The sequence below is a fragment of the Simochromis diagramma genome, unplaced genomic scaffold (genome assembly GCF_900408965.1).
Source record: "Simochromis diagramma unplaced genomic scaffold, fSimDia1.1 OVJJ01000421.1, whole genome shotgun sequence".
In the NCBI taxonomy this organism is placed as follows: Eukaryota; Metazoa; Chordata; class Actinopteri; order Cichliformes; family Cichlidae; genus Simochromis; species Simochromis diagramma.
In genome coordinates this window covers 2,686,170-2,696,797 of record NW_024387250.1, presented here as the reverse complement: position 1 = coordinate 2,696,797, position 10,628 = coordinate 2,686,170, and the positions used below count along the sequence as shown (strand labels likewise).

At 38.3% G+C, this 10,628-nt stretch overlaps 2 protein-coding genes across 4 annotated transcripts; one reads left to right on the top strand and one right to left on the bottom strand.

Annotated features, from left to right (window-relative positions):
• The first annotated feature begins 81 nt into the window (after positions 1 to 81).
• On the top strand, positions 82 to 3,938 carry bag2 (BCL2 associated athanogene 2). Of its 3 annotated transcripts, XR_005691540.1 has the most exons (4): positions 82 to 490; positions 786 to 895; positions 2,165 to 2,613; positions 2,710 to 3,938. XR_005691540.1 is itself a non-coding variant. In XM_040001945.1 (3 exons), exons 1-3 carry the CDS (start codon positions 369 to 371, stop codon positions 2,557 to 2,559), a joined length of 627 nt encoding a protein of 208 aa, XP_039857879.1. In that variant the 5' UTR covers positions 88 to 368; the 3' UTR covers positions 2,560 to 3,927. The 3 variants fall into 3 exon arrangements, 2 of the variants coding, with proteins under 2 accessions (XP_039857879.1, XP_039857880.1); XM_040001945.1 differs by having other exon boundaries at positions 88 to 490; positions 2,165 to 3,927; XM_040001946.1 differs by lacking the exon at positions 82 to 490 and adding an exon at positions 529 to 679 and having other exon boundaries at positions 2,165 to 3,927.
• Positions 3,513 to 10,548, bottom strand: rab23 (RAB23, member RAS oncogene family). Its single transcript, XM_040001934.1, has 7 exons — positions 10,200 to 10,548; positions 7,846 to 8,079; positions 6,850 to 6,935; positions 6,434 to 6,590; positions 6,221 to 6,303; positions 6,029 to 6,121; positions 3,513 to 5,924 (listed from the first exon to the last, which is right to left on the bottom strand). The coding sequence occupies exons 2-7, from the start codon at positions 7,998 to 8,000 to the stop codon at positions 5,791 to 5,793; spliced, it is 708 nt and encodes a 235-aa protein (XP_039857868.1). The 5' UTR covers positions 8,001 to 8,079; positions 10,200 to 10,548; the 3' UTR covers positions 3,513 to 5,790.
• Between the last annotated feature and the right edge of the window lie 80 nt (positions 10,549 to 10,628).

Genomic DNA, 10,628 nt, shown 5'->3' with positions numbered 1-10,628 from the left:
GTCAGAGTTAAAAGGTTTCGGTGGTGGATTCAGCAAAGTCTATTAACTAGTTTTGTTGAACAAAAAATAGTGACTGTTATCCTATTAATTTAAATCCTAGCTCGTTTTTCTGTGGGCCGGACGGCCGTTTCCGGGGTCCTTCAGGGGGTCCTCGGACCCTCGTTTTGAGAGCATAGTTCTGGGCTCCTCGGGAAGCTTCTATGAGGAGTGAGTGAAGGAAGTCACAGCCCATGTTTGGAAATGTTCTCCCAGGGGCGCTGCAGCAGCAGCCGGTGGAGCTACAGTCAGCTGGACAGCTCGGAGTTGACCGCACACGGGATTTGTTTTTACTCCGGAACGGATCAGCCTTGTGACGGGTGTTCATCATCATGGCGCAGGCAAAAATACAGGCGAAGATGAACGAGGCTACCTGTAGCAAGTTCAGCAGGACGCTATCCATGGCAGATCGCTCGGGGCGGCTGCTGGAAAGTTTGGACCAGCTGGAAATGAGGTAGTTAAGTAACGGGCCTTAGCGTGTGCTTTATGCTGAGCCACCTATTCAAGCATTGTCGTTTGTGGGATATATATGACTGCTCACATTTTCTATAACAAGTTATTATAGCGTATAAAATGTGCCATAAAAGTAGCTTTAATTTCTCAGCGGTTTTCCGAGAACAGTTAATGATCACATGTTTTATAGGTGGGTTGCTTTTGGTTCGTAGCTCACAGCCTCATAATCATTACTCTCGCAGTTTAAGGATGCTTTTCAATGGACGGTTATTGTCATGCTTTGTTGTCTCCAACAGGGTGGAGTCTTTACGCGAAGCGGCATCGGCCATGGAGCAGGAAAGGGAATGCATCCTGGAAATGATTCAATCTCTACAGAACAGTCAAGAAATGCGTAACATCTGTGCTGGTGAGGCGGCTTGCTGACTATCACGACTTGAACTCAAAAGTCACGCGCTGGTTGATGTCACTGTGAACATATAGCCTCCTAGTATCATTTTGCTGTGTTTTGAATTCCTGTATTTTCTGCTCTGATGCCACTGCAACATTATGATCCAATGAAGACACGCTTTGAAAGTTAACTTTGCTGTTGGGTGGAGGTGGGCTCGTGAATGTCTGAGGATTTAAAGAGTTCCACCCAAGTAGTTGTTTACAGCTCATGGATGTCATTTATACATCAAGCTCTATTTTAATGAAGGCACTAAACTAGGCTGAACATGCTCATTGAAAACCACCTGCAGTCTTTATCTGATTACCCGTATTTCTTTTCTTTTCTTTTTTTTTTTTTTGTTTCCAAAGAAAGCGTCCACTTGCAAAGAAATCATTACAGTGTACAGTATTAGGCAGAAGTCTTGAGCCACTTCTTATTTCTTTCTACATTGACAGTAAAGTGGAAATAAGTGCAGTGATGTAGTAAAACATGCACAAATAAATGGAAATACAAAATATATGTGGCAAAACAGAATTTGGGCGACTGCCTTTTGTTCTGTTCTCTGTCAAAACGATCCCACCCTGCTTCAGTAATGTTGTGCTTTGGGCTCTGGGGAGTTCAGTCCATTACAGATAGTGTTCCATTGTGTGTTTCCTCTGTCTGGCTTTTAATCCATTAGCAATGTGTTTGGGATCATTGTCATGCAGAAAAATGAAGCCAATCAGATGCTTTCCAGATGGTACTGCATGGTGGATCAAAATCTGACGGTAGTTTTCTGTGTTCATAATTCATCAATTTTGACAAGATCCCTAACACCGCTGATACTTACTGCTGTGTCTCTTTCCTGACCTCCTCCATACATACTGATGACAGTTTGAGGCAGAAAATTCAAATTCAGCAGACTTGATTTTCTTTCTATTTATCTGCTGTAGATTGTTTTTACACCAGCTGCTTTGTCTCTCAGAGAATTTTTTTTAGAAAGGCTTTGCAGATCTGAAGTGTAGATGTGTAAGCCCACCCTGTTGTTTTACACTGCATAAAATAACTGTGTCCCTGGCTTCTGGTAGACTGAGCACAGTCATGAACATGGAAACTTCAGATAATAAAGACAAGGGCAAGGATTTGAATTTAGATAAATCTAGCCAACATGCTACCCCTTACAAAACCTAGTTATCTGTGGTAAATGTATTTTTTCACTTAAAGTATGTATTTTATTTTATTTTTTCCCCTATGTGTTGTGTCTCTTAGGAGAGAGAGAGGAGTTAACTTTAACTGCAGACCGTTTAATGGGCCGGACGCTGTCTGTGGAAATCTCTGTTGGGACAATCAGAAACCCGCAGCAGGAGGAGGCGCTACAAAAAGCCACATCCATCATAGATGAAATAGTGAAAAAGTTGCTGGACGACATGGAGGGGAGCAGGCAGAAGCTGCTGGCCCTGCACGCCGCATGTGTGACTGAAGCACCGGCCATTCCCATCGACCAGAAGTTTCAGGCCATTGTGATCGGTTGCGCTCTGGAGGACCAGAAGAACATAAAGCGGAGGCTGGAGACTCTATTGAGAAATGTTGAAAATGCTGAAAAGAACATCAAGATTATGGATCATCAAAAACTCGAGAACACAAAAGCAAACGGTAGTCAATAAGACTCATCACCAAAGCATTAAATGTGCCTTGAATTTTCGCTTTCAGAAGGCTGCTACTTGTAGCAAGAAAAGTGAGCAACAAATATCCAGTTTTACCAAATCATTGTCATTTTTACATTGATCTACTTAATATTGGTTACTTAATGTTTATACAATGTATGCGTGTGTTCACATATGCACCTAGTGCAGTAAAAGATGCTGAACAGCAATGAATTAAACAACTCTCTTTTTGTTTCATTGCCTCACTTTTAAATTTAGGTAGTTGATTTTGTAAGTGCACGCACTACCTCTTTGTGTGAAATCAACACAAGATATATGGATTTTATTTTGTATTTGCACATATGAGTTTTATTTCAGATCACGTGTCAAAAAACGAAATAAACCTGTTGTCTTATGAGTGTCGGGCAGAGACTTCTTTAAATATACAGTGCAGCATGTGGCAAGTGCCTCTGTTTATTTAGGAATGTCCACACACGTGGTGTAGAGGATAATCTATAGGACAAATTTAAAAATCGAGACTTGCAACACTTAGTTGTTTTGTGTCAAATAGAAAAACAATGTCAGCAGTGCAAAGGGCATACAATGTTTTAAGTAAGTAAAGGTTGCCTTTGTCTAGGAGCCCTACATATTATCACTTGCTCTTCCCCAGCGGATGGCATTTGAGCAAACTCATCTATTGTTTGGCATTTGGCATAAGGATATGAAATAACATAGAATATGAGGATCATGAGGTATGAGTTTCTCGTGTCAAGGTACTAAGAGCAAGGCTAAACTTCTACACCCATGTTAGTTGTTTATTAACTTGTAAAACTGCCACGGGTACAGACAACCATCTTTTATCCAAACTGTCTGCACTTCTAAAATTATCTAACCTTATTCACTCTAACTAAATGTACCCAGTTAAAATAATAACAACATTCTGGTTAAAGAAACTGTCATGAAATCATACAATGGATGCTCAAGAAATTTTTTATTTATATCAGATTGCCACCAAACACTGCCTCGCAAACAAAACAACAGACACACAGTTGTGTGGCACACTCCAGGGTGTGACGCAACAAAACTGCAAGTCGTGTCGTTTTTCTCAGGCTGAAAGCCAACACAAGTTGGTTTGTCTTTCTAAAGGTGTGAATCTGCTAATGAAGTCATGTGAGAAAAAGTAAAAGTAAAATTAAGACACAAAGATTACACCTGAGTGACAGCACTTAAGTATGGTTAGTTTTAACTGCTGATTCTTTAAAATTATACGCCATCTTAATGATAAAGTGCAGTGAATCAAGTCAGTCAAAAGACAAAGTAAACACAAACTAGCACAAGCTTGAGAAAAACATTACTTACAGATCTACTGTGAAGGCAATTAAAGAAAAACAGCAAAAGGGTGGATTAAAATGTGTACTCTGAAGAATGTAAACATTGACAAGGCATTGTAATGATTAAACATTCACTGATATGGGAGGGGAAAAGGCCTGCATGCATTACAGTTATGCCACTTTGCTTGTCTTCAAAACAGCACAGTTTACAAAAAAAAAAAACCCTAATGGGAAACTGAAATGTGACACAATCTTAGTACCAACGGTGTAACTGTAGAACACATTTTAAGCACCTTTTGGTATTTTCACAATAGAAAAAAAATCTGAACACAGATCTGAAATCTTTTTTTCTTTTAAGAGTAAAGCATGCATGCACATGTATTCCCAGATGACCTATGTATTATAATTCCATTAGATAGCTACAACTGAAACTACTAAGGAAATGTTCATTCAAGACAGAAGATTTAATCTAAGACTTTTCTATATTACTAAATATTTTGTTGTGCTTGGTAAACCTGTGTAACCCAATAATGAGTTCTGAAAAACAGAAGGAAAGGTGAATACATTATACATTTCACAGATAGTTGTATTGAAAACTAAGGATTAGTTTGGGAGATTGTTTCTGGGAGTACTCTCATTTAGTTAGAAAGAAATGTAATTTTCTTGCATAATCAGGCACACGTAAGCGCTTCAATAGCAAAACATCCCCTCTTGATTGCCAACTTTTTGTAACACCTTCTGAGAGCATTCGTTTACATCCCGCCCTAAACTCCACACCACAGGTACAGTACCTACTGAGCAGTGAGCTTTCATTTTTCTTTTCACTTTCTGGCCCCAATACAGCTCCTTTTTTATAGTCTGGAGAAAGTTCTTCACAATCCAAGTCAAAAAACTAATAGGAGAATTCTGTACTGTGTTTACTGTACTCTGAATATATATGTCAAAGCTATAGAAATAATAAACAAAACAATGTAAACAACTGCAATCAAAAGCATAGTATTGTATTGTAACTGACAATTGGTTGTAACTTGAGGTACTATGATTGAAATAACAGATTTTTTTTAGTGTAAATGGTGTTTTATGTCTAAAATAATTTGTTTAGCAAGTGTAAGCAGACAGAAAAAGGACTATTTTTGTGTCATTGGTTATTGATATTTGGTTACATACCTATATCTATGAGAGCACATGTTTAACCACAGCTCAGAAAGAGAAAATTTGGCACATAAGATCAGTCAAAGCTATTGTGCTTCGTACAAAAATACTTCACGCAGAGATTTAACTCAGCGTTCAATCAGGACGAAGAATATAGTTTGAACCATTATCTGTTTAACAGTTAGAAAAATATGGAATAAAATAATCTGCTTATCTTTTATAATACATGCAAATGTACTGCACAGCTGAAATGTTAAACAGAATAACCACGTACAGAAGGAAAAGTCTCCACGGAGTGCAACTTCTGCTGTTACATACTTTGATGAGAGTCGGTATGTCAAGTTTCATTAAAACAAACAAACAAAATAAAGAGTGAAAAAAAAAAAAAAAAGAGCAAAAGCCTCGGCCATAAGGGGGAAAATCCACCTGCACCAACAGCTAGAACTTCAGTTGTTTTGGGCATCATTAAATTAATAACACAACATACTGTAGCTGCAGTTGTTTCTTAAGGCAACCATTAGGAGGATCCAAGTATGTACAAAGGTTAGGTTTTGTGCCCAGATCGCTGATGAATATTCGAGACCACAATACACCTATCAACATGGGGCGAGGAAGATGAACATTAGGTTAATAAAGTAATATAGTGTAGTGTAGTGTTTCCCAGTCTATGTGAGCTTTGGTCACTAACTGTCGCTACCTCAACAGCTTACAATAACGAGCAATCTAGTGTCAGAAATAACTGTCGGTCAGTAAAATGAAATGATTTTCTCTAGAGGAGGTTGCAGCTTCCAAAGGGATTTTTAGTCTTCTTGGTTCTTTGCTTGTTAGGACGCAAAGTGATGACTTCTCTGCCGTTGCTGGAGCTCTGGTTGCAGACATTACTACTTGTTGTATTAAAAACACCTTTGGAAAAAAACCCAGAAAGAATGAGTAAAGGCTATTTAAAAGAAACAAAAACAAAACAAAACACCAGAGCTTAAATTGTGATACGAAAAAAGATTTCTTACCTATTTTATTGCTTGTTGTGTGGACCACCTCTGTCTCCTCTGCTGTTTGCTGTTTGAGTCGCTGTAGATACTTCTCAGCTAAATACTTAAAAACTAAATGAAGACAACAAGCAGAAATGTTATGACAGTAACATTAAGAAACAAGCCATTTTACTTGCATCTGATCAGTTGTTCAGATTTTCAGTAACCTACCCTCATTCACATTTAGGTCCTCTTTCACTGAAGCGCGATAAAATCTTAGCTTAAGCCTCTTAGCCAATGCTTCTGCCTCCTCACTGCAGTACAAGTGAAGGAAATACAGCACTTCTTAATTTTCTTCTAAATTAACAGGCTTATTTTCAATAAACAGTCAGCACTCTTTTCTTTAACAGTTAATTGCTTTTCTGTGTACCACCGAATCCTTACTTTTTTATAACAGTCTCTTCCAGGAGGTCAATTTTGTTTTGCACAAGAACTGTGGGAATATCTCCAACTTCTGCTTCCACCTTCTCCTTCCAGCTGTCAATAGCCTGAAATGAGTCCCGGTCTGTGGTGGAGAAGACAAGCACACATGCCTGCGCACCTGCAAAGTAAGATCACATACACAAACAGTTCACGTTCTCAAGCTGTTACATCTTGTAAAAAAAAAAAAAAGCATGTTGCACATGTTGCATAATTCATTGTCCAAGAGCAAAAACACAGATTGGATTTAAGAATAAGCCCTCTAGGAAATATATATGTATATATATACTAGTGCTTACACTTACACTGGTTGGAAGCCTAGAAATAGCCTAGAAATATGGGATAAGCAAACGTTATTTGTTGCAGAGGTGCAATCTTACCGCGGTAATAGGCCTTAGTGATGGCATCAAACTCCTCCTGCCCAGCAGTGTCCCAAAGCATTAGTCGGACATCTTCATCGTTTACACTAAAACGATGAGAAAAAAAAAATTGACTAGTTACATATTCATCCATCTATAATATCCTATTATATCATACTCAGCACACTCTACTTGTTTTTCTATGTTAATAGACAATCACAAAAACTACAATTTTAAGACATTTGGAATAAAACATTTCCTTCAATAAACAAAAGTAATAATATTTAAATATATTTTTTAAATTCTCGTCAAATAACTTTCTCTTTTAATTATTATTTATAACATGGAAAAAAAATATTTTATCATGTTTTCTTCTAGGGTGGAAAATTATTTCATTTAACTCAAGAGGGCTCTTGTTCCTCCAGGAGTGTAATGACATACATACGTACATACATACAGTACACAGTTACTAAGTAAAGTAAAATAAGTAAAAACTAGATAGGCATTCAATAGAAGAATTGAAGTAAAATAAAAAAATAAAACAAAAAAAATCTGGTTAATTAACCAACATGGATGTCTTTGGACTGTCAGAGGAAACCAGAGTACCCAGAGAGAACCAACGCAGTCACAGAAAAGCCCGAGCCAGCCTGTGGATTCAAACCCAGGACCATCTTGCTGAGAGGCCACAATACTACTGCACCACTGTGCTGTGGTTAATAAAATATTAAATAATAATAATTAATGTTAATTAAATAAAAGCTAAATATAATATAACAAAGTGGCCTTTTTAAGTAAAATGTCTCAAATTTAGTAAAATTCAGTTTTTTTTAAAAAGAGTAATTTCTGATTAAACCTAAAATGTGTGTACCAACAGGATTCCACATTCCAATATGTATTTAATATTGTAAAACAATTTTATACAGCTGAAGTTGTAGTTAGTTAACAGACCCTCTGTGACTTTGATTATAGACTATAACTGATAAATAATGTGGAACATCTTTCAAATGAACATCTTACAGTATCTGCCTTTCCAGGAAGTCCACTCCAATTGTCTTTTTGTAGTCTTTAGTGAAAATGCCCTTGCAGTAACGTTGGATCATACTGGACTTGCCGACAGCTCCATTGCCAACCACGACCACTTTGATGGCCACTTCCATGTCCTCCTCCAACATGGTGATGACGTCTGGCTGAATTTCTCAGTTCCACTGTGCCTGTATTGTTTCAGAGCTGTGATGGGAGCACATGTACCAGCTGAAAGTGTAAAATAAAATATTAGATACTACAAAAAAAAACACACAAAAAAAAGCCACACAAACACTGGACAAGTGCAACTCAAATGTGGTTTATATATGAATCACTCACTTCAGAGACATTGTCAGTTGAACAAATATGATGAAAACCAACTTTGTTACTGAGTTTATAAGTTACTTATAAATGCTGTTAAAGTGCGGCTGACGATCAAGCAAATTAGCAGAGGCGCAACTGACTGCTACTTCTTTTTAATACTAATCAAACTTCTTTTCAGTTTGATATGTCAATATACTGTTACAAATGTAGTTGTCAAAGCCTAAAAAATGTTCTACAATACATTTTTATAGCCAACAGTCACAACTCAACTTTTATAGGCTTAATAGTATAATTATCATATTCGCCAGCAACACAAGCACTTCATTGCACTCTAATACATGGTGTCACATACACAATGTCTGTAATTAGCTTTTAAACTGTTATGGGTGCACATTTTACTAACTGTTGTAAAACAAATTTTCAGCTTGACTGGAGAGGTGGTTCACTATGTTTATTGTTCCATTAGTGCAGAAAACTGCAGACTCCGCATAGCAACCGGGTCCCCACAGCTATATATGTGGAGTGGCTGAGTGCTATGCTAAACAACATATTGTGGGAAAGCTGTTCTCAGTGGACACTGACAGCCTACTGCGTGACTGTAGTGTTCAACAGCCTGCTTGAATTTGAGTCACAATATGTATCTGTAATTGAGCTGAATGACACATCAGTTGGTATAACATGAAGGCAAAACACAGCTGAAAATAGAATAGTATGCTCTTCTTTTAATGTAAACTCTGTAAACTGTAAAGTCTTGACTTTGCATTTCTCTTTAGTTGAGCAAAGACCTCTTCCTTTCAAGCAGCTAGTCCTCTCCTATTCAAGTGTAGTCGGTTCGGGATTTGTAGTTTAAATATGTTTTATCATCACAGAAACTGTCAAACTGGGAGGTTAAGAAGCTGGTTATGTATTGTTTATTTATAACTACTATAAGTTCAGAGCAACGTGATTCAGATTTAGATAAATGATGATGATGATTCGCTTTAACAGTGTTTGAAAATGAGATCTGAATAATTGTGGTCTTAGTATCAACAACAATGTGGGGCAATCTTTTTGCACTGTGGTCATGTCTTATACCCCACATTTCTGAAATGAATTACAACTCTCCTCGGATGATCTCAATAGGTCATGTTAGGGCAAGACCTCACAGAGGTTTCATTCTGAACCCCCACTGATGGTAATGTGAGTGACCCAAGTTGTTTTTTTTTTTTTACATCTTAGCTCATTTGGTGACTCACATTATCAATAAGGATCACTTCCAAAAGGGTCCCCCAGGGTAAATACTTGTGACTTTCCATCATTTGTTTTTTTTTAAGGGAAAACGCCTCTTGAAAGAAGTCCAGCTGCCTTCTTTTTTCAAGCTCTAAAGAAGTGACTGGAAGGTGCAGTTTAACACTTCAAGACAGGTATCAGCTACACATTTAAACACAATATTCTCCATACCTGCACAAACAACTGTCCTGAGTAAATTCTGGGCTTTCAGGTCATCATTACCATATTCATACAATACAAATGTGATAACACAGAATCTGAAATATACAGGCCTACTGCATTTTTTACATAACATGGTAGCAGGGTATGTTTTGCATTGCTATGCACATAGTACTGAATTCTGCTCAGTATGAAGCAGATAATACACCCCCCCTTGCTAGACAGTGAGTCATCTTCATAGACTCACCGTTACTTGTCCAGGCCTCAAGGCGGGGCACCACAATTTTTTGAAGCAAAGACTGAATAACACAGATCAAAACGCCATGACACGCAACTAAGCTATTCAACTCTGTCGAAGACTTTTGCTATATGTAATGCGTTCATAGTCTCTGGTGGGAATTAAGTTTGAAGTCAACTTCCCACTCCTCTTCTTCACTCAAATCCCTTGCCTTGGTCAAGATAAGACCTGTTGAATTGCTGAAAGGAGGCTCCCCTTGAAGTACAGAGCAGCTCCCGAGGTAGTGCGTTAAAGCTGGGTGAAATAAACGGTGAAGAAATGATAGGAAAGCATGCCAAAGAAGCGTGCAGTTTCTTACCTGTAAAACGACGCTACAACTCATCCAATGACATTAGGCGAGCTATGCAGTCAGCTAACCCACATCCACATATCTACAGCCTCCCGCCGCTCTTCTCCGTGGCAAGAGACGCAAGAGACTCCGCTGCTAAGGGTGCCTAGCTAAGATTAGCCACTTTTCACAGAAGAAAGACAACCTTCTGCTCCGTTCGCTAACGACTTCTTCCCTGTGTAGTGCAAAAACGTTCTCTCCTAAACGAAAGATACCGTTTATTGACTGTCAACACCTGAGGTCACTCTCATGACATTTATAGAATGGATATGCATTGCTGCCTATTTCAGTGAGCTACGTTGCGCGTGAGAGCTAGCCAGGCAGGCTGTTGGCTAGCTCGCTAGTGTTTGTTGCTAAGCAGCAGAGCCAAAGAATGCACAAAGCAAGAGAGTCGGCGTG

Coding starts and splice junctions, on each gene's coding strand:
- bag2 (XM_040001945.1), top strand. CDS start 369: ATGGCGCAGGCAAAAATACAGGCGAAGATGAACGAGGCTACCTGTAGC. Junction 491..785: donor TTGGACCAGCTGGAAATGAG/GTAGTTAAGTAA, acceptor TGTCTCCAACAG/GGTGGAGTCTTTACGCGAAG. Junction 896..2,164: donor AATGCGTAACATCTGTGCTG/GTGAGGCGGCTT, acceptor TGTGTCTCTTAG/GAGAGAGAGAGGAGTTAACT.
- rab23 (XM_040001934.1), bottom strand. CDS start 8,000: ATGTTGGAGGAGGACATGGAAGTGGCCATCAAAGTGGTCGTGGTTGGC. Junction 6,936..7,845: donor TTCCTGGAAAGGCAGATACT/GTAAGATGTTCA, acceptor TCATCGTTTTAG/TGTAAACGATGAAGATGTCC. Junction 6,122..6,220: donor GGACCTAAATGTGAATGAGG/GTAGGTTACTGA, acceptor GTCTTCATTTAG/TTTTTAAGTATTTAGCTGAG.